The sequence below is a fragment of the Eurytemora carolleeae genome, unplaced genomic scaffold (genome assembly GCF_000591075.1).
Source record: "Eurytemora carolleeae unplaced genomic scaffold, Eaff_2.0 scaffold433, whole genome shotgun sequence".
NCBI classification, from domain to species: domain Eukaryota; kingdom Metazoa; phylum Arthropoda; class Copepoda; order Calanoida; family Temoridae; genus Eurytemora; species Eurytemora carolleeae.
In genome coordinates this window covers 3,445-27,684 of record NW_019396375.1, presented here as the reverse complement: position 1 = coordinate 27,684, position 24,240 = coordinate 3,445, and the positions used below count along the sequence as shown (strand labels likewise).

Genomic DNA, 24,240 nt, shown 5'->3' with positions numbered 1-24,240 from the left:
CACAAATAAGAAGCAATATTTTGCCAACGACTCCTTTAAAACAAGGACTAGAAATAAGCGCATTGCATTTTAGAAATTTATATGTCTAGGGTTACAAACAAGTATAAGTAAGCTGTTGAGGTAAAACAAAAGGTCTAGTTGTTACAACCCTTACAGTCAAGGTTGTACAAAATTGTAATGACGAAATTTCAGAGTTGTCAGTATCTCTGCATGCACAGTGATAAATGTCAATTAATTCCGAGTTTTTCGAATTATGACTGTCTGTATTATATGCATTTAAAGAAAAGAATGACCCGGGAGCGTTTAAAGGGTTTAAAAGAGAAAACTACCATTTTCGGTGGAGGGTCACATTAAACTGCATTAAGTGATTCTTAAGTTATTAAAAAATGAAGCAAATATATTCAAATATTTAGACGTATTTATCTAAATCATTTATTTAAGTTTCTTTATTAATCCACTGAATCCATTACAGCCAAACATCATTTACAGAACATTCATTACAACACTATTTTTAGGCGTACAGGGGTAAAAATGTTATTTAGGTAAAATTAAAGGGAGTGTTCGCGTACAATTTATAGAATTTGTTGTAGTTAATTTTGAACCCCTTTAAAGGGATTATCAACGTATTTTTGAAGATTTCTATAATTTTAGACATAAATGGTTATGTCATTGATTTAGTTCTGGACAATATGTATTTTGATTTGCCAAATATCTGGGGTTTTCCGGCATAAAATTTATTCCTTGTAAAACTATTACTATACGACTCAATTAGAGCTTGTTTGAGTTGAGTTAATTTTGCAGTAATGGTCAGTTAAAATAGAAACAGTTGGTGTCTCCTACGCAAAAGAATTTTGCAATTTGTAGCTGTTTTTTGCACAAGTTAAAATATTTCCCGCAGTTATATCAAGTAAAAATGAGAATATGGTTTTCACTATTTAGTTTTCAAATTCAAGCAAGAAAACAAAAAAAATTACTTTACTGTTTTTCGCGACTGCAAATCTAATTTCTTTGCTAAAATTGATGAAAATTATCGTTGTACTGTTGTACATAAACGTTATTCTCTGATTCACAGAAACGTTGACAGTCCCTTTAGAGAGAGGGTTGTTTACAATGTTGACGAGTTAATGAGCGGATACATAAAATATTAATTAATTTCAGACTAATTAGTGTTAATTTCTAATACTAGGGGTTTAATGAGCTCCAAGGGAGGAAACCTTAGTTTGACAATAAATTGGTTCATTCACAGCCACACACGCGGTGTACACACTGTACAGTACTGTACTCTACACAATTCATGGACTCTACAACTACTGGGTGTCCAAGAAAAGTGTGTAAATGGGGTTTTAGCTCCTAAAATCAAGTAAAAACACTCAGAAATGTTGACACCAAATAGTTACATCATTAAAGGAGCTGAAATCCCTATTGACACTTTTACCTGTTAGACATAAAACTTCATCAAAGATGAAGTTTTCAGTGTTTCCTAAATCCACGAATTTACTTTAACTTGGCTTATAGTACTTGGTTAGATATAGTTACGTACAGTACTGCATGCAGTGTACAGTTACATTTAGTTACAAACAACATACGAAAATACATAAAATTTGGTTTGGTAATTATATTGTTACAGGGCCGGGACAGGAGTAGGTGTCACCAGAGAGTTATCAGAAAAAACATAGTATTCAGTGTTTAACAAGATGCTCTGGTACTATCTATAATCTGTGGATTTTAGTTTTCAATTTTTCAAAGTTTACATTCATGTTCACTGTTCATACAAATATGGACTAAACTAATCATGTTTAACAACATTAAACGGGGTAAACATTCACAATATATAGTGGCGTTTGTACATCAAGTGCAGTACAGATATCATAAATAAGATTTAAAGGGATGGCTCACCTTTTTCGAAATACACATAAAACTGTAATTTATCAAATTAGGTACGCAGCTACGCCAATCTCATCACTTAAAATTAGAATTATCGAGATCATTTTTGGATTTTTGAAAGAAAGTTTCGTGGATTTCATGAATATTCTTCTAGATTGATGAATCTGACTCTCTAATACTTTTGGGTGATAAGATTGGCTTAGTTGTCTTCCTCATTCCAAAAAGATAGATTTATATTATTTGTGTATTTTCAAAATTTGTAAACAATACCTTTAATGTTTAGCATAATTGGATGGTAGGATACCATGTAGTAAGTACAAAAAGATTAAGAATTATCTAAATTTAGAACAATACAGCTTATTTTCTTACTCTACACAAAGTTACATTCGTATAAAAACCAAATACTAGCGAATAAGCAAGTAATTAACATGTACATATAGAGCATAACAATATGCAATGGACGAGAAATGCAAAGTTTAAGAAAAAACGTCCGAACAAAAATAATAAATCAAATCCTCAAAGCCTTCTAGAAGATGTCTCATTCCAATTTTTTATAACTAAACAAATTAAAGAAAACACTTTGATTGAATTTCAAAAGTTCTAAAATTGTTTATTTTTCTAGATGTTTATTGTATAGGCCGAAACAATGCTTTGATATTTTTCCAGGTGTATATTTATTGACACCCATGACCATAAGAGAAAAAAATACGATTCCGCACATGTTTATACCTTCTCTTCGATGAAAGACGTTGTATTGAAAATTTCTATTATTAAAGGAGAGATCGGAGCATGTTGCGACTTTTGGCAAAATCAAGGAAAACTATTTTTATCTAAAAAGTCTATTATTTCAGTCTAAGGAAAGAATAGCAAAATTCTACATTATAAATAGGGGGAACGATTTAACAAGAAAAAAAGTGGCATAAATTAATTTTTCTGCCACAATTATTAAGCGCAAGAATCTTTTTAACAAGAATCACCACAAAAGTCTGAGAGCTTGATTGTCCACTGTAAAGTTTGCCTACTATTTACAAGGAACAGCCGCTATAAGGGACTAAAGAGACACGGTTTTAGTAAAAATTGTGTGTCATAAATTTCTTAAATCTATTTAATAACATTTCTTTTCGCAAATATAAATAGAAATATCCCCCCCCCCACTACCGATATTTAAGGGAAAAAAACGAGGAATTAGATACCAAAAAATGTTCAATATGTACTTTTGTATAAGTAAACCCCATTCAAATTCTGTACATTCTAGTATACTATAGTAGTATAAAAGTCAACAAATATGCTAACTATAACTAGTAAAGTATTTTCTTATTAATTACGTGATATCCTGGTTCAAAACTGGTTTAAAACTGGTTTCTGTTTACTTAAATAACCGGTTTCTGATTTCTAAAGCTACAGGCAGGGCTGGTGCGAAATTTTCCGTTTTCTAAGGTTTCTCTCGTTCTGTATGTGTTCAAAGCAGTTCAATTCTTCTAAAATAATCAAATAAAAATCAGTCATTGACAAATTATAAATATTAGAAACTTTAGAAATCTTGTAAAACTTTAATACATTGGTCGACGTTTATAACAAGCTTTAATTAACACGGAAATTTTAGCTACTGGACCAGACATAAGATATTATTAATCTTATTTATTGACTCCATAACTGGAACACAATTCAACACCTCAACACTTCAGCATTTCAACACTTCAACACTTCAACGCTGGAAACTTCAAAACTCCTTAACTCCTTATAACTCCATGAATAAATACAAAAAAATTCAAAAATATAATTTTTATTATATCAGTCAAAAAATGTCTGCAGGTATTAAAAATATCAAAGAATGCAATTTTGCATTTTATTCTTTTATATCGCTCTTGAATGTCCTGAATTTGTTGAGGTTGAGTGTCTTGGTATGAATATTTACAGAAGATGGCAAAAAAACTGATATATCAATTTTGAGGAGAAAAAAAATTGGTCGCATTAATCTATGTTTTGTTACAACCCGAATACAGGATTAATACATGAATATTCAAAAATATGTCTGCACTGCATAAACTGGTCTTAGGGCTTGGCCCGGATTTGACATAATGATTCTCTATCATAAAACTTTGATAGAATCTCATAAAACTTTGATAGAATATCAATAAACTTATAAGCTAATAATTTAATAAAAGGCTAGATAAAAAAGTATTTTTAGTGCGGAATCAATGAATGATTCAATGATCCATCTATTCAAGTACTAAAAACAAATTGAACATTTAAATTATTTTGATTATTACAAATGTCCGATCCGCTGCTATTTATTGTAATAATTGAGATTACTTTATCTACGATGAGTGAGGGGTATAAACTTTGTATCAATCTATCACGTTCCAGAGGTCGTCTTCTCCCAACCATTCTCCTGAAATTACACAATTAAATTAATCTAAATAGAAAACTTTTCAGTCTTGAATTTCCAAAATTTTTTTGCAAGATACAACATGCATGAAGTGTTACCCACAAAAGATGGGACGTTAATGTCAACATGGAATTAAAATTCAGATCAACTGAAAGTTTAATTTTGTCCATAGTCTTAATAGGCGTATATGCTTAGTGATTTGGCAAAGGTAAAAAAAGTTTAAAGTTAAGATAATATATTTTTTCAATTTTTTAAAAAAGTTTTTAAAGTTAGCTAGGGAATAAATTGTGAACAGTCTCTCGGAAGTTTCATCTTATTTTTCTCCCCGGATTACCTAAATATTTTCGCGGATTTACCTTAATCATATGCGCCAGTTCGATAATAAACTTCCCCTCCTTATACTTCTGGCTGGACTCGAATGCATGTTCGTATTTCCATCCTAATGTCGTCTTACAGCAATCACAGTAGATATCCGCCACAGCGTGGAGTCCTGTACCAAACCAAATAACATCTCAATTTTTTTCACAAATTAATTTGAATACGGTTTTCCTTTTTCAAGGGGGTTTATTTTAAAATCATTATTATTTTTGATTCAATTTAATTTCCAAAAAACTTTAGATCATCAACGTACTTAAACTAAAGGTAAGGGGATAGTGTTTTTATCACATTTGAATGTACCACATTTGGTAAGACTAGGAACACATAGATTAAAAAAATAACAAAGACGGTAAACAAAGTTTAGAATTTTTTCATTGCAGTCTGGTCTCTTTTATAACTCGTTTATTTACCTTAAATAATAGCAGTCCAAATATAAACACAAAATGTACACATTAACCATCTTCCCTCTACCTTTAGCACACATCCTTGATTTAGATATTTTCTATAAAGAAAATTAAATTTAATTAAATAATTTATTTGCGTATTTAAGTAATCTGACCTAAATTACTAAACTTATTTCCTTTCTCCTTTAGTTTGAACAATGTTGAATAAACAATTATTTTAGTTTGAATTTTAACCCAGAAAGCTGAGTTAAGTTCTTATTTTTGTCTCCTGTAATAACAGTTGAACTGAATTTTAATCAATGATGAACGCGCATTAAAGGAATTGAGTCTTTACCACAAACTCTGATTTTCTAATTAATATATCTTTGCAACCTAATGACGTAGACCTTAGACATTTCAAACTATGAATTCTGTAGGATCCAATATTCATAAGTTTGAACTATAAAAGGTTTACATCATAAGGTTTCATAGATATAGGGATTTGAAAATCAGAGTTTGTGGCCAATACTCAATTCCTTTAGCGGTAATCTTGAATGTTTATAGCTTGAGCTTTCCTTGGACGTTAATAGACGATAAAGCCGTGTTTCACTCGTTGTTATGCTTTTAAAAAAAGGTTTTTAAGAGAACCGTTTTGAATCGATGATTTAAAAAATAAAGGGTTTTCTAAGAATTCCGGTTGCAATCCCTTGAAGAGTTATATTTAGCTACTGCATGTCTGATGATTAATGATTCCAGGATAGAACACGCAACTAATAAATTATGTATTTAAAGTCGAAAAATCTTTTTAAAAAATTAATGCATTCCCCCCCTCCTTTAAGTTTATAAACTAATTGAGATTCTGCCAACATAAAGTTTTCAAAGAAACCGACTACAAAGGATTTCTAAAAGTAGAATCTTAAAGGGAACGTCGACATAATGTTAAGTAACCTTAACCCTTTAACTGCCAATCTACTACTGAAGCATTTTCCAAAAAAAACTTATGGATTTCTACGACAAAAAAAGGTTTGATATCTTATACCTTAAGCTCTAGTGTTAGAATGAGAATATGAGTTTCTTTTGCAAATCTTTTAAAAAGAATATTAAAAAAGAAATAATTAAATCTGAATTTACTATTTCTGTATTGCTAATTGGGCTAATTTTTTTGAAAGCTTTCAATTTAGAGAATAAAGAAACCAAAAGAATTGATTTCATCGAATTACACAAACCTGTAATCTGACTCTAAGTTGTGGTTTGCAAGGTTTGTTATTTTTACTTTTTTCCAGGTTGAAGTTGATTAAAAATAGGTTTTTTATAAATAGAATTAATGTGATTCCCTTCAGGCAACTTTTCTATTTTTAGATATTTTTTGTTCAATAGTAGTATATCAAAATATATGGATAAGAAAGGAGGGGTAAAAAGGGGGAGAGAAAGGTGAAGGAAGAAGGAAAAGTAAAAATAGGGAAGTATGATGGAAGGTGAAACTTATGGAAAATTTAAGGGAAGGGGAAAGATGACGTAAGGGGTAAGGGGAAAGGAAAGATGAAGGAATGGGAAAAGGAAGGGTAAAAGGAAAGGGAAAGGTAAAGGGAAAGATGAAGGAAGAGTGAAGTGGAAGTAAAGATTGAGAGGGGGATAGAGGAGGAAAAGATAAAGGAAGGGATAAGGGAAATACGCTGTAAGGGGAAAGGGGAAGGAAGGGGAAGGAAAAAATGAAGGAATGGGAAAGGGAAAGCTGAAGAAAGAGGGATTGGGAAGGAAAAGTTGAGGGAAGGGGGAGGGAAAGATGATGTAAGGGTCAGGGGAGGAAGGGGAAAAGGAAAGAAGATGTAAGACGTAACGGGAAGGAAGGGGAAAGGGTAAGGAAAGATGAAGAATGGGGAAAGCGGAAGGGAAAGATGAAGGAATGGGAAAGGGAAGGGGAAAGGAAGGGGAAAGGGGTAAAGAAATTAAAGAAAAGAAAGGAGAGAGGTAAGGGAACAAGAAACTAACCCTTTTAGAAAGTTTAAGTTGGAAAAATTATAAACAAGTTCGTATTACGATTTGTGTAACAAAACATTGGAAATATGAAGCATTATGTTAGGTATTTTTAACAAGACGGTAGAAATATGTAACATAATGTTAGATATAAGTAACAAAACTAGAAATTTTTATCATATTTATACTGATATATCCAACTTTGCGGTAGAAATTTGTAAACTAAAGATAGATATACCTAACAAGACGCTAGAAAAGCAGAACAGAAAATTAGAAATATTAAATGAGATGATAGAAATTGTAACAGATAGTTAGATATATCTAGCAAAATGATAGAAATTATAACAGAAAGTTGAATATATTGAAGAAGATGTTAGTTTTGTTCCTGTTAGAAGAACTCTCTCTTCTGCTGGACCACACCCAACATTCACAACAGAGTTGAAGAGATAGGCACGCCCTTGACTCCCCTAAACATAAACATATACATATATAAACTAGCTGAAGGGCCCGGCGTTGCCCGTGAAAAAAATGTTTTTAAAAAATTCTATTTTTTTAGCCTATTACACCCCCCGGCTACCCCTGAATGTCCACAAAAAATTTCAGCCCACACTCGGTCCAACAGTTTAGCCGGCTATAAAAAACATATAAATATATATGAATGTCTTGTTTTATTATATAGACTAGTAATCTTTTTTCTTTGTTTGTGTCCCCTAGACCGTTTTACTTTAAAATTTGATTTGGGAGCCCACTTGTTCAGTGCTTATGTTATTGTAAACAATCTTTATAATAATTCTCTTCGCTCATATAGATGTGTTTGTATATATGTTAGCTACAGCTGGCCAAACGGCTGGACCGTATGGGCTGAAATTTGAGAGTAACATAGGCTAAACAAAAGTATTGAGTCTTTGCCACAAACTCAAATTTTATAATCTCTATATCTTTGCAACCTGATGGTGTAAACTTTTTATATTCCAAACTTAGATTATTTGATCTCACAGAATTCATAGTTTGAAATATTTAAGGTTTGCGGCATTGGGTTGCAAAGATACAGGGATTAGAATATCAGAGTTTGTGGCATTAAATCAATTCCTTTTCCAGTTTCTACGGCAACGTCGGTAACTTCAGCTAGTTACTAGTAAATTAAAAGACTAGGTTATGTTCAAATACGTCATACCAAAATGTAAACAAACACTCTACTCTCTCCGATTTTCATTTAGTATAGATTTTAAAAGTACTTTTGTAATAAAAATTGAAACATCTCAGACTGCAGCTTTCATACTTCATACCAAAATGTAAACAAACACTCTACTCTCTCCGATTTTCATTTAGTATAGATTTTAAAAGTACTTTTGTAATAAAAATTGAAAAATCTCAGACCGCAGCTTTCCGCGCAAGCAACTCATTGTTTAAATGGGGTTGCAAGGGAACGTGTTATTTTTTAGGTGATATTTTATAATCAAAGGATGACTTCTAAGAAATTTCTTATTCATGAAATTTGATGAAATCTATAAAACGGCCAATATATATGGAATGTCCTATCTATAAAAATGTCTATGAAATGTCCAATCAATAAAATGTGATATCTATAAAATTTCTTATCTATGAATGTCTTCTGTGAAATGTCCTATCTATGGAATGTCACAACACCAAAAGTCTATATTTCTAGAATTAAACCTGGTCTCAATTTTTCTATGAGCATTATGAAAAGTTACTCGAGACATTAGGAATTCAGAGTAGAGAGTTTAAATTATTCTAATTTAATAAAAATAGTTCTGCATTTTAACATGTACATAAATTCTACTAGAACCTTTTAGATTCAGGAAAAGTCAAAGGATCGAAAAATACATTTAAATTGAATTTAATCCGTGGAAACTTAAAATTCAAAAGTTTTATAAATCACAAAAGTCTCCAAATAACAAGACCGAATCTACTAGGCCTATAAATATTAAAATTCCATGAAACTTTTATAAAATCTCAAAGAATAGAATTGGATTAGAATGCTTTAGTAAAGAATGATAGTAAACTCTAAAAGGTTTTTATGAAAGCAAAACAAACTTTTATCACAAAATGATTGAACAATTATCTATCATTTTAATTTACTTCAGAGAACAAAACTTTTCCCTAATTAGAACACATTTATATTTGATAAAAATTATTTTAACCTTGGTGAGTATAACACAGCCGTCAAGAATTAATGACCTTGGTGAAAATAACACACCCGTCAAGAATTATTGACCTTAGTGAAAATAACACACCCGCCAAGAATTATTGACCTTGGTGAAAATAACACACCCGTTAAGAATTAATGACCTTGGTGAGTATAACATAACCGTCAAGAATTAATGACTTTGGTGAAAATAACACACCCGTCAAGAATTAATGACCTTGGTGAAAACAACACACCCGCCAAGAATTTATGATCTTGGTAAAAATAACACACCCGCCAAGAATTAATGCCCTTGGTGAAATTAACACACCCGTCAAGAATTAATGACCTCGGTGAAAATAACACACCCGTGAAGAATTAATAACCTTGGTGAAAATAACACACCCGTCAAGAATTAATAACCTTGGTGAAAATAACACACCCGTGCAAGAATTAATCCCCTTAGTGAAAATAACACACCCGCCAAGAATTAATAACCTTGGTGAAAATAACACACCCGTCAAGAATTAATAACCTTGCTGAAAATAACACACCCGTCAAGAATTAATAACCTTGATGAAAATAACACAGCAATCAAGAATTAATGCCCTTGGTGAAATTAACACACCCGTCAAGAATTAATAACCTTGGTGAAAATAACGCACCCGTCAAGAATTAATGACCTAGGTGAAAATAACACAGCCGTCAAGAATTAATGACCTTGGTGAGTATAACACACCCGCCAAGAATTAATGACCTTGGTGAGTATAACACAACCGTCAAGAATTAATGACCTTGGTGAGTATAACACACCCGCCAAGAATTAATGACCTTGGTGAGTATAACCCACCCGCCAAGAATTAATGACCTTGGTGAAAATAACACACCCGCCAAGAATTAATGACCTTGGTGAGTATAACCCACCCGCCAAGAATTAATGACCTTGGTGAGTATAACACACCCACCAAGAATAAATGACCTTGGTGAGTATGACACACCCGCCAAGAATGAATGACCTTGGTGAGTATGACACACCCGCCAAGAATGAATGACCTTGGTGAGTATAACACACCCGCCAAGAATAAATGACCTTGGTGAGTATAACCCACCCGCCAAGAATTAATGACCTTAGCAACTCATTATTTTATAAAAATTTTAAGCTATAACTTCTTTAATTTCTTGCATTCTTCAGATTTAGACTCAGATTTGCACTCCAGGGATAATGAGTGAAATTGTAAAAATTAAACCTTTTTTCAAAATAGAAAACGACGATGATATCTAGATAGGTTTTAAGGGTACCGTTGTGAATCATAAATGCCACTTTTTTAAAAGAGGTTATGTGCTAGCAAAAACATTTCTGCGGCTCTATCAAAATCCCCGATTCAAATTTGAGACAAATCAGCCGAGGGGTTCGACATGAGTTATGAACAGATCTAATAGAGATTGATATTTACTTCTTAATAAACAAAGATGTACATTATCTAAGAATATTTATTGAAATAAATGATTAAAATTTACTTTGTGAAAATAAAAAGTTGAAATTTTCCTGAACGAAAAAGTTTTCTTTGAAACCTCATTGTAACCTTGGCAAAGCGGTTGTACCAGCATGAATTGCAAAAATGTTGTTTATCATGGAAACCAACATTAAAGGGAGTGACCGGCTATGTAAGGTAGTTGTACTGAGTATGCAGTGTTGTGGAAAACTTCTTTCGGATTCATTTAAGACATCTGTAAATCATGAGTTTGAGCGCAAATTCGACGTTCAAATATTTATTGCAATATCAAGTTATTAAGCAAAAAATAATCAAAAAAATTTAATAAATTATGCATTCTTAATAAGCGAATTAAAATATGCAATATTTTCAAAAACTAAATTTGTATTCAAAGAAAACTGAAAATGTGCAAATTCTCTGTAAAGACATCTGTGGAAAAATCCATGGAAAATTTCTTCGCCAAAATTGTGCAATCTGCCTCCTGTTGTTCAAGGCTTTTCAAAGAGCTATAAAATGTTATAACCCAATGACCGGATATAGGTCTAAATATAGATTTAGTCAGGTAAAGGTAAAATAAGGTATTTAGGCAGTATGCCTAAAGGACTCGGGCTGTAGGTATAAAGCCCCGCTTTGAACCTAATGGGGGGGGCATGTGTTATTTAGAAAAGTAAAGAAAGATTTAAACATCCTCAGACCCATAAGAAAAGTAAAGAAAGATTTTTTAATTGTTAAATTAGGTGTCCCTTTATCTGTAGAGCTACATTTCTGATTTACAAAAGGGTTTCCATTTCAGCTTTGTCTTATCAATTAAATTAACCATGTTTTGTTCTTTGAAAATTGATTATTTTTAATTGTGGTTTCTTTATATATGACGTTTGTATCTATTTCACAGAAGCAATGGAAGAAATTGTTAGAATTTAACACTAATAAAGCTAGAAAAACGGAAATTTTTCCTCATGATTCATCAGATAAAGGTTTAAAGGATACCTAAGAACTCCCCCCCCACCCCACCTGTGAATTTAAAGTTAGGATTAATGATCAATTTAATCAAATTAACAGAGAAGGAAAGTATAAAGTTTCGACAAGTTTAAACTTTTATGATAAATGATAATACAATATGGCCCCTTCTCTCAAATTTGGATACAATCAATTTCTACATCTTTCTACATTGACACTCTCCATTCGATAGATAAGAATTTAAATGTTCAAAGATGGATTCAAGATTAATGAGAGACAAAAGCTAGATAATAGTTTTGTCACATTCTTAGAGGTTCTTAAAGGTTTAGAGCCTTTAAAACATCGTTCGAAAAGAAAGCAAGTAAGGATCATTAGGGGTAGTAAGGATCATTGGGGGTTAGTATTACTACTCCCCCCCATCCTTATATTTTTTAAAGGGACTGTAAGCATAATTTCAAGTATTACTACTCCCCCCCATCCTTATATTTTTAAAGGGACTGTAAGCATAATTTCAAGTATTACTACTCCCCCCCATCCTTATATTGTTTAAAGGGACTGTAAGCGTGACTACCCGTGCAATGATAGAAATGCCCGATTAATAACGGTTCCCATTTAAGCTTTGTCTGATCAAGCATGAATTAGAAATCCATGTTGATCATTTTTAAAACTGGTTAATTTCAATTGTATGCTGGTTCTCTACAAAAGTGACTTGTTCATTTTACTACAGAAAAACTTATAGAAATAATCAGAACTGACTTCTTTTAAACCTTGAAGAACGACATTTATAGTTTATTTATCAGATAAAAGTATAAGACATTGCATAGAGGGTCATGCTTGAAATTAAACTTACAATCCCTTTAACAACCTCGCGTGATTATACTATTCCAGGTCAGGTTAGGCGAATAAAAATAGATATAGTCCTGCAAGAAATATAAAGGGTGTGGTCCAAATTACCTACACTCATGTTACCGATCATTCTTTATAAAAGAGATTAGATTTAAGTAAACTTCCCGTCAGATTAACCTTCAGATTGGGTGGAATCTAACCTCGACGAAAAAGAAAGTTAAAGAAAATGTTCTCAATTTATTAATCTTGGTCCCTAAAAATAAAATCTTTCACCAATTTCTAATCAATCAAGAAAAGAATCAAGTTTTTCCGTAAAAAACCAAATTTTTCCAATCCCTAAAGTTTTGCAACATTTGATATTGATTTTCTGATCTAACAGAATTCTTAGTTTGAAATATCTAAGGTCTACGACATTGGGTTGCAAAGGTTTAAGGATTAAAAGAACAGAGTTTGTGATAAATACTTTATTTCTTTGCTCAAGCCATAAAGCCATTCTTTAGACATTGCACGATTCACATCGGTACCCTTGACACATTTATCTGATTTATATTGTGGAATATAGCATCGTTTTTCTAGCTTGAGAAGTACTAAAATCTGATCATTTTTCCTCTTAATTTTATTTATTACAGAATAAATGCGCATATCACTTTTGTAAAGAAACACGTAACTTAAAGTAATCAGTTTTTTCAAACATGGGCATCTAATTAATTCTTGATGGGGTAAAACTTTTAAGGAAACCATTGTGATTCGGACGTACCACTTTGTAACTGAAGTTGAAATTATGTCTTCAGAGCTGAAAACTTTAAAATGGTGGATATCGAGATTAATGCTAGATCCTCTCTTTTTCTTAATATCGAGACTAAGATTATATACAGAAACGGGAGGGACTCTTTAAATTAAAAAAAAAACCGGTTTTTGATTTTTTCTACTATATCCAAGAAAGAACAGTTTTTAGAAGAAAATCAAAAGTGTGTCCATTGGATACTCAGATTAAGTATTTGAGATTAAGGATATCTTATTCAAAAGTTTTCAGCTCTGACTATTCATTGTTTGAACGTTTAAGAGGCTCCTCCATATTTTATAAAAGTTTAATAAATATAAAAATTATATGCTCATACAAGTTTGCTTTTATTACATTTTATTGCTTTTTATTGTTGACTCTGAAAGGAAGATTTAGGCCTGAATGGGGATTTCAAACCCTTTGATAGATCATATTTTTAGTTTCTTCCAAAAATATATTTTTGAATACGAGACTTTGAAGATATTTCTAGGATACTCCACTATAAACATCTTTATTTATTTATGTATCATCATCATCAACACCGAATTTTAAATCTAACACTTATACTTTCGTTTTGCTAAGTTAGACAGAGACTTCTTTTTAAATCAAAGGGTATTTAAATTGTTATTTAAATTAAATGATCTTGATTATTAGAAACAGCAAAATGTAACACATGACAAGTTGCGGATTATCGTGATTATCAGGGATTATCAGTAATTGTCAGTGATTATTGCAGTGATTATCAGTGATTATTAGCGATTATCAGTGATTATCGTTGATTAACAGTGATAATCATTGATTAACAATGATTATCACATAAAAGATTGAGAAGAAATAAATAACAGAAATGCAAAAAAAATGTTTTTCGAATAATATCTAGAAAAGGAATTAATTCTCAGACAGTTTGATATTCTAAACCTCATTCAGAGGCCAAACAAATCATAAACAAAACAGTTTGCCAGGAACTTAATTTTTTTGTTATAATAATATCATTATTAGTTAAATACTTTACTGAACACATTACCCATGGAGTTCAGAATTAAATAAATTCTATTAATTTTTCTAAAAAGAAAAGTCCCATTATTATATGGTTTTATTTAATAGGAGAAACCATTTAAGTTATATTCAATTTTTCTTTCTTTTTGTATTTATAAATTTATCATAAATTATTTGCGTAGCTTGTCTTCGTCTTGATTTGTTAAATTGTTCGTACAAAACTGCGAAATTTTGCATTCTTATCGTTTTACAAAGTCGCTTTTAAGCGTATTTTAAAATAACATTTAAAAGCTGGATTATTGCAAGAAAGTTTGGGTATGGGTGTCTAATGTCCATGCATGAAATAAAAGAAATAATTATTTTCATATCATTACACTAAAGAGGAGAACTTAGAAGCCATATATATAAAGGAAAATATCTTTCATAAGGATTCTCTTTTAATGTGGAATAATGTAATTCATGGATGTTATTTATTCCCCCCCCCCCCCGTTGATTTTGGGCATAGTTTTTGGATTAGATTTTGCTTTCTACAAGCTTAATCAAAACCTACAGAGATTTCGTGTATTTCAAATTGCATGATCGTTTTTAAGCATAAGATTGAGAGGTGTTTTATTTACAGACTTAATCAGAAACTGAAGAGGTGTCACATATTTAAAATCACATAATCTTATAAATTAAACACTTGTAAACTGCTTAACCTTCGTTAACAAATCATTTTACTGTTTTTCTACTTGAAAAGTCATGTAATATCATTAAAAATGGAATTCAAATTTTAAATTTAATAAACCGTACAAATTTGGACCCATACGAAAGCATCTAAACTTGAATGAAGATTTAGATTTTTCTTATGAACAATTTTGGGCACTCCGTGAAACCCCAAGTTTAAAATCATGCATTAGATGAAAGAAGTTGGACATTCCTTGTTTTATGTTTGAAAACTTTTGTTTATAAAAACTTATTTATGTTCAAGGTTTTCTATTAAATAAATAGGATTTATGCTTAGTTTTAGAAAAGACATTTTAAAATTTTTAGATGTGTAAATTGGTTGCTCTCTCTTTATTTCTACTTTTATTAGATACTAGCTAAAGTGTCCGGCGTTGCCCGTGGAATAAAAAAAATTGAAGAAAAACAATTAAAACTTGATAGCCTATGTTACCCCCATTGTATCCCAAAAAATTTCATCCAATTTGGTCCAGGTGTCTGGCCAGCTATAGCTAACAATAACATATAAGTATATAAGCGGAGAGCTTTATTAAATAAAATTGTAAAGTAAAGTAAAGCTCTCACATCCAAATCTCTGAAACATTTATCAATCAATCAATCAATGTCAAGAACCCTTCAACCTTTCCAATGTTTCCCAGCAAATATTTTAATCTAAATAGTTTCAACTAGAAAATCTTTTTTATTTAGTATTATCTATATTTTTATTATTCTAAAGAATAAAACAAGACATTCATAAATATGTTGCGTATAGCCGGATTAACGGCTGGACCGATTGGGCTGAAATTATTTGTGGACACCCATGGGTGTTATAGACAAAAAAAAAAATTTTCCATTTTTTTCCACAGTACGCGCAATTTGAAGTGACCCTCCATGCAAAGATGGCAATGATCAATTCACAACAGTACCCATGAAAACTTTATCTGATCAATAATGTTGAAAATATTGTCGTTTTTCTAGATTGAAAAGTATGTATTTCTGATATAATAACTGTATATTTTTTCTGTCGTAGAAATCCGCCAGTCCAAATTGTAGAGAAACCACAATTGAAAATAATTAGTTTTCAAAATTATAAACATCTAATTCTTACTTGATCACACAAAGCTTTTACGAGTACCGTTGTGAATCAAGCATAGCCATCTTTGCAAGAATGATCATTTAAAATTACGCTTACGCTTAAATAACGGTTACTCGAAGAAGACCTCAATATCGGTTAAAACCGTCCTTTGCATCAAAACAATCTTATAACAAGATTGTTTATAATTGACTTTTTTTCATTCCAACTTCTTTTAATTGTAAACTTTTTCGTTTTGTATACATTGTAAAACAAAAACAAACAAAAAGTTCGCGGATATTTAAAAAAAAATTTCATGGATCTTCAACAATGAAAATAGAATTTTATTGGAGGCAAAACTTTGAAATTTTGACCATCTATAAAACCTTCCCTAGGGAAATGTGAGGTCCCACACAAAATTTGGGCCCGATCGGTTTAGCAGTTTTGACGTTTTATGATACAAAGAAACGGACAGAAAGATAAGCAAAGTATATATATAGATTTGATCTAACAAAATTCACAATTTGAAATATCTAAAGTGGAAAACATCAGGGCAAAGATAAAGGGATAAAAATCGAAATATTGACATTAGGGTTGCAAAGATATAGGAACTTATTACCTGAAATGATTTACTGATGAGTTCATCATGATTAGCTAAATGTGCTCGACAGTGCACGCAGGAATATGTTCTGAAAAAATACAATCCTGTGTGAACCAAAAAACTTGGAAAATGGAAGACGACAATATGGCAATATTTCAGTGTTTTTGATATTGTTACAAATAATTTTACTAGTAACTCATTAATTTACAAGTTAAGTTAAATTTGTCTGCTTTCACCTCACAATTTCAGTGTATCACATTCTTTGGACTAATTAAATTTATAACTTGAGTCCAAAAGTCGTCTTCCTATTTTCTGATTCTCATTGTATGTTTTTTTAAATAGGAATATATTTTTTGAAAAGGAAAACAATAAAGATTTTTGATAAAAGTATACACAGGAGTTGAGTCTTGGCCACAAGCTCTGATTTTCTGATACCTATATCTTTGCAAACCAATGATGTCGGAGACCTTAGATATTTAAAACAATCAATTCTGTTATATCAGATAATCTAAGTTTGAAATATTAAATGTCTACGACATTGGATTGCAAAGATATTGGAATTAAAAAATCTTTTGTGGCAAATTTCGCAGATAAAAGCATAAACATCTGTATTCTGTACATGTATTATTTCGCAGATAAAAGCATAAACATCTGTATTCTGTACATGTATTATTTCGCAGATAAAAGCATNGATGAAGCTGATGGGATGGATGTATACGGACCTGGGATGTGAAGTATGAAAGGGATGGGCTGGCTATAGGGGGACCTGGGATGTGAAGGATGAAGGGGGATGGGATGGATGTATACGGACCTGGGATGTGAAGCATGAAGCTGATGGGATGGATGTATACGGACCTGGGATATGAAGGATGCAGGGGATGGGATGGATGTATACGGACCTGGGATATGAAGGATGAAAGGGATGGGCTGGATGACCAGGTTGCACTGCTATCCCTACCTCGATGTTCCCTACGAAAAACAAGGTAATCAAGTTACGTACTAAATGTCGTCTTTGATCAAATGATCAAAAAGTATTTTTTAAATTTTAAATAATCAGCAAAACTTCAAAAAATATTTAGAAAACATGATTATATGTGAAAACATTATGAAACATATAGTTCTGCTTTTTAAAGCATTTTTTCTTTCGAAAAATTACATTTAAAAAAACATTTTTATGTAAAACTTCATAAAAGAAAGCAAATTTGTTTCGCAGCAATAACTTCTTTATATATCATTATATTCTTAATCAAACGGTTTTTGAATCTGAATTTGGCATGAACTTATCTACCAAAAATGAGTAAATGATACACTTTTTTAAGAGTTTTTTTCTAATTTATAAAATTGCTTGTTTGGGTTATAAGAATCTGAAAACTTGCAAAAACCGACTTTTAGACTCAAATTATTATTTAAATTAGTCCAACGAACATGAGACTAAGATATTATTAATTACAGCATCCATGAAAGAAAAACATCAATTGTTAAGTGCTCAGAAACATACAAACTTACAAAGCGATTTTACTTTCTAACAACTTTAAATACACTTTAATATTCCACAGTTTTCTGGTTCTCAATGTACAAAAAATGTTCAATTTCCAAATTTCAAAAATTAAAGAAAATAGATTTTGATTTTGAAATGAACCTAAAACCTTACCTTGATTATTAGTTGGCGCTAACTCGAGTGTACAATCCTGTAAAAAATGTAAATGAAGTAAAGACGACATATTCGCGGTATTTTAAAAAAGTTTATGGTTATTTGTTTTAATGTTTGAATCCAATAGACGCTAATAGGCTGAACATAGATTAATTAACAATAACAGATAGAACACCAGATGTCGTCTTTTCAAGATTTAGGGGTTTTTGTTCACAATAACCCTGAGGCAGAAGCCTAAAGGAGTTACGGGCATACTCCAGAGAGAAGCAGCTGTTCTACGCCGCATGCGCGTAACTCCTTTGGACTTCTGCTTCAGGGTTACTAAAATCTTGAAAAGACGAGATCTAGTGTTCTATCTGTTATTGTTAGTTAATCTATGCGGCTAGCCCATTCGGGCCAAAAAAAATTGGCATTACTAAAAAGATGGGGCGCGAATTCATAAAAGGAGATAACTATTTCTACTACCCTCTTCATAAAAAAGATAACAAATATTTAAACCATTTTCTGAATTTTAACTAATAGTTTTCTGCCGTGTTATTCTGTTTTTTATTTTAATTTTTAATTTAAACATATTTTCTACAAAAATAAGATAAGTTTTAACTAAGTAAAAATTTAAATTAGATTAACTTTAGACGCTCCTAAATTATGTATTTACAATGTTTATGATCCCTACCCCTGCATTACCTGGTCTTTTACCCCCCTGCATTACCTGGTCCCTGGACCACGGAGACTCTAAGAAGAAGCAAGAGGAGATAAGATTGCAAGGCATCAACTAAAACAATTAGTATGAAATATTTTATAATTTTTTCCCGCTATAAACTTATTTAAAAAATTTTATTCTTTTTTTCCAATTGTTCTTGATCCTGTTTTTTAAACTAGTTTTCTAGTTTTTTATCTAATTCTATTTTTTACAAACTAAAATTTTTCTTTCTTTTTAAAATAATTTTTCTTTTTTCAACTGTAGTTTGCTCTTTAAACTCTTCATTTTTTATAATTATTTGGCGGTAGAGCGAGGTGGGTGTACAAAAAATAAATATATAGATAATGTTTAATGTGTATGAGTGAACGTATGAATATCAAAGGAAAAATATGTACTCTTCTTCAACATTATTTTATTTATCATACTATCAAGTTATAGTCAGGTTATACTCAGCTTATACTTTATAGAAAATATTTGTATAAGATTTGAATCGACACTGCACTGGCAGTTAAGAATTTACAGAGTTTACAGAGTTTACAGAGTTTACAGAGTTTACAGAGTTTACAGAGTTTACAGAGTTTACAGAGTTTACAGAGTTTACAGAGTTTACAGAGTTTACAGAGTTTACAGAGTTTAAAGAGTTTACAGAGTTTACAGAGCTTACAGTTTACAGAGTTTACAGAGTTTACACCATGTTTTGGGAAGAAACTGTGTCAGATAAATATTATTAAAATATATTAAAATGGGAACAAAAAAGTGTGGACTAATTTTCATTTTATGAAATGTTTCAAAGGATTTAATTATTTTAATCTGAGTCATTTTTCAAAATGTGCCCTGAACATTTTTGGAAGTATTTATGTCTAACATTTACAAATAAAAAAAGATTTTTATTTTTATATAATTTGAAATTGAATAGAGACTGCAGAACAAATAAAACCCTAGTTAAAGGGAGTGACCGGCTATGTAAGGTAGTTGAACTGAGTATGCAGTGCTGTGGAAAACTTTTTTCGGATTCATATTAAACAAGATTACTTACTTGCGATGATAAGATTAATTTTTATACTCAACATGTTCCTATACATGGCATCTGTTGTTTATTGTAGAATTTTTTACATTTTATGTCGTCGTTATTTAATAATTTAAAAAAACTAATTCTAAAAACGTATCCACACCCAAAGTAGGAGTTTTGAACGTCGAATTTGCGCTCAAACTCAGGATTTACAGATCTTTAAAAAGTTTAATATGTCTCAAATGAATCCGAAAGGAGTTTTCCACAACACTGCATACCCAGTTCAACTACCTTACAAAGCCGGTCACTCCCTTTAAGCTTAAAAAAACATTTCAGATTGCCGATCCTTGATAAAGATGAGGGGCGTGTATGGGACCGGGGGCGGGGGGGGGGTGAGCCACATTTAAAGGTTTTGGCTCTGCTGTCCTTTGTGAGTGGGTTTTCATCGTACTCTGTATTAGACAAATAATTCACGGATTTTTCGGTATTAAGTTTTTCGGTATTAAGTAATGCTTTTCAAAAGAATCCCCCTGGAAAATTAATTTATGTATGGTAACTCTCCTTTTCAAGTTTTACTGGAAACAGTACGATTTTCACTGATGTTTAAACAGGTGGGAAAAAACTTTTATAAAGATTCATTTTGAGAATGAAGAATGTTCAAGAATTATGATAAAAAATTCATAAAATTTCATTATAAAAACTTTGTAGTAAAAAAAAAATACACGTAAATAAAAGAATAGAGTCTTTGCCACAAATTCAAATTTTCTTGTCAAGCTGTATCTTTGCAAAAATTTACCCACAATACTACATTCTCAGTTCAACTACCATATATTGCCGGTCACTCCCTTTAATTATAGATTTTCTATTTAATCGCAATTCAATACTACGCATCAAAATATTATATAAAGATACTTCTACGTTTTAATAATTGATTAAATCTAATTCCCGGCTATTCAATCTACAATATATATAACTCTTTTCAACTAGAAATTAAAGTTTCTATTTCTGTTAAAACCATTGTTTACAATTTACGATTCAACCTTGAGCAACTGTGCAAAGGATAAAAAAGTTTGCCAATGGAATAAAATTTCAATAAAGATCATAAATTTTTATTCTTCTGCAATATGAAATTGAGAGTAAAAAGGAAGATTATTTTAATATTAAACCTTCATAAAGGAACTGTACGCTAAATTCTACGAGTAACAAAAAAATTAAAATTTGTATTTTTTCTTGAAAATAGTCGATTTATTGTCTTTTCAAAAAAAAAAGATAAAAAGTGATATCAATGCAAGCCTTTAATGAAGATGGACTATATAGACAGAAGGAGAAAGTCAAATTCATGCGACATAACTGTGACAAGCTTCAGACCTCGTGGCTCCTCTAGTTTGGATTTTATTCACAAGTATAAGAAACCCAAATTCACTATAGTTTCAGTAGAAGTAAATATTTTCATTTACTGATAGCGCCGATTGAAGGATTCATAACTCTGATTGGATAATGAGATAGATAGAAAGATAGATGTTACCCACCACACTATTTCTATTGGTTCAGAATAGACAATAAACACATGACTGAACCCTGATTGGATCAGGCGCTAATGGACTCGACATACGGAGTGAATTTATCTGGTTAAAAACCGGAAATTTTCAACTTTTTTGCTTTTCTCAACAGTTTTTTAATAAAAGGATTTATGATTAAAAATATATTCGAATAAAGTTCTACGTGTAATTCAATTTAGTTGTAAATGGTTTATGGAACTTTATTTTCACAGTACGAGAATAACTGAAAAACATTTAAGAAAAGAACAGAGTAATGAAAACAACGAGTTTCAATATTTATCGAAAATAACAGAGAACAGAGTTAAAAATAAAAACATTTCAATGGAACACTTCAAAAACAGGTATGAAAATTAATCAAAAATATATAATGGTGTACACAAAGGGTGCTGTGAAAATCAAACTAGTTAAATCGATTTTTTTTTAGTATCAATATATTAATTACCATCTCCCTTTTTAGTTGATTAATATATTAATTACTAACCTACAGAAGTCACGGGCACTCGCCCTTTAATAATCAAACAAGCTTATTAACTCTGTGCTTATCATTCTGAAATAATTATTAGTATTGCCCTTGAACCATTGTGTGGTGTAACCTTGTATCTAAGAGCAGCAGTGCTTTTTCATTAGAATCTCTGGGCAAAAACTTGGTGCAAGAAATCTACAAACTGTGGAGCAAGAAATCCGCCAAACTCCGGGTTCACCAAAGATTCTCGGATAGGTACAGCTACAACAAGCCTAACCGGGGTTCATACACCAGAGTGTTGAGAATGGGTTTGAATAATTTATTTTACAAATATGTTTCTGCTAGAAGAGAGGGTTTGGAAGGAACAGTGAAATTAAATAAATCAATGTCAAGATGGTTAGGAGGGAGCCTAGTAGCCTAGACCCTATACATGCAAAGAATTCAAAGCATGATTCACAACGGTACCTTAAGATTGTCTGATCAAGTAAATTTATCAGATGTATTATTGTTTATAATTTTTAGAAATGATTATTTTCAATTGTGGCTTCTCTATAAAGTGACTTCCACATTTCTTCGCAAGAAAACCTATATGAATTATCAGAAATAAACACTATTAAGCCTAAAAAACGACAATATTTTTCATATTATTTAACAGATTCATATTTAAGGATACCGCTGTGAAAAAACAGAAAATAACAGAATCAAATCTATTCGTATGATTTGACATGATGTGACATAACCATTTTGACGGTTTTGAGTAATTTATATGTAAGATGCATATTAAAAAAATACATTTATATTATTAAATATTTTTAGCTAAAAAAAATCAAATTCCTAAGTCTAAGAAACACGCCCCCTCTTTCAATAAAATTGCAGAAGGGTTAGTTGAAAAAAGACTATACAAAACATACACTCCTAATACCTCACGTGTATCAAGAGCTGGCAGGGTTACAAAACTGTAGTTGGGCTAGAGCTGATGTTGTTTTGCAAAAAGAGGAGAAAAATTCCGGAATTTTGAGGGAAATCCGTGTCAGCCTTAATTAGCTGAAATGTCAAAACATGTTGTTTCAACACGAGGAGCTAGAAATGTACTATTACTGAATTTTATCAGTTTATCCCTTGATTTTTTTTGTGATTAAATTTTAATTTTTTTATCGGTTTTTCTCCCTTTTCATTTTATATTATATGTTTTCTTTCTAAGATTTTCTATTCTTTTTTTTTTAAATTTAATTTTTTCGGATTTTCTTATTTTCCTTTCCTTTCCTTTCCTTGATTTTCTAATTTCTTTCTGGATTTTTCTTTTTTCTTCTTTCCTTATAAGTTTTCATTTTTTCCTTTCAACTTTTCTTTCTTATTCCCTTTCTTCTTCCTTTCTAATCCTTTTTTAGCTTTATCTTTACTTCTAGATTCCTTTTGTTTTATATCTAATAAGTTACTTATTTACTATAGAAGTTTACAAGTTACATTCTTTGTTAAGAGAAAAAGAATCAACATTGATTATATAATGTATATATTACTAGCTAAAGGGCCCGGCGTTGCCCGTGAAAAAAAAATATTTGAAAAAAAATTGAATTTTTTTTGCCTTAGACACTCCCCAGCCACGCGTGTCCACATAAAACTTTAGCCCATTCGGTCCAGCCGTTTGGCCGGCTATAGGCAACATATATATGAATGTCTTGTTTTATTATATAGATAGATACATAATTTATTGGATATTATATACAATATATACATCATATATATAATATATATATATAAATCTAAATATGATCAATGCTTTGTTCTAACTTCTCTCTTATTTTTTGCATACATAGTGTTGAATGACTCAGGCAAAATGTTTGCAAAAAGTTTGCAAATATATATTCAAGTGACAGTTGACATAATTTAAAGTGACCCTCCATTTAAAAAAAAACATGTACGATACACAACGGTACTCTTAAAAGTTTTGTCTAATAGAGAGTGAACGAGATATTTAGAAAATTGGTTATTTCCATGCTAGAATAACGTCAATATCTACAAGATTATTAAGGGTACCATTATGAATCGGACATGACCCTCTTTAAATGTAGGATCGCTTGAAATACGAGAACAGTCCCTAAAAAAAACAGAAAATATAAAAATTAGCTTCCCCCCCCCCTGTTAGACCTGATGAAAGCGTGGCCCATGGCGTAGAAAAAGTCTGGCAACACAAGCTGCCAACACAAAATGCGTAATTTGCTAAAAAATGAGACTATATACGTTCGGTGGAGGGGGGAG

General features: G+C 31.2%; 1 protein-coding gene and 1 long non-coding RNA gene across 2 annotated transcripts in view; both read right to left on the bottom strand.

Moving 5' to 3' along the window:
• Positions 1-398: 398 nt before the first annotated feature.
• On the bottom strand, positions 399-17,223 carry LOC111702000 (protein yippee-like 1). The gene is made up of 6 exons (XM_023473518.1): positions 17,207-17,223; positions 16,621-16,765; positions 7,394-7,475; positions 4,630-4,763; positions 4,198-4,276; positions 399-3,362 (listed from the first exon to the last, which is right to left on the bottom strand). Exons 1-5 carry the CDS (start codon positions 17,221-17,223, stop codon positions 4,241-4,243), a joined length of 414 nt encoding a protein of 137 aa, XP_023329286.1. The 3' UTR covers positions 399-3,362; positions 4,198-4,240.
• A 79-nt stretch (positions 17,224-17,302) lies between these two features.
• The window catches only part of LOC111701993 (uncharacterized), an 8,446-nt gene continuing 1,508 nt past the window's right edge, over positions 17,303-24,240 (bottom strand). Inside the window, exons 2-5 of the long non-coding RNA XR_002765323.1 lie at positions 22,003-22,068; positions 18,963-19,025; positions 18,254-18,290; positions 17,303-17,571 (exon numbers count right to left, since the gene is read on the bottom strand). This is a non-coding gene — a long non-coding RNA (uncharacterized LOC111701993). The remainder of the gene's footprint in view (positions 17,572-18,253; positions 18,291-18,962; positions 19,026-22,002; positions 22,069-24,240) is intronic.

Excerpts from the sequence above, each read along its gene's own strand:
- LOC111702000 (XM_023473518.1), bottom strand. Across the intron at positions 7,476-16,620 it reads TCATCAGTAAATCATTTCAG|GGGAGTCAAGGGCGTGCCTA; the intron begins GTAATAAGTTCC and ends GTTTATGTTTAG. Across the intron at positions 4,764-7,393 it reads AGAGAGAGTTCTTCTAACAG|GACTCCACGCTGTGGCGGAT; the intron begins GAACAAAACTAA and ends GGTTTGGTACAG.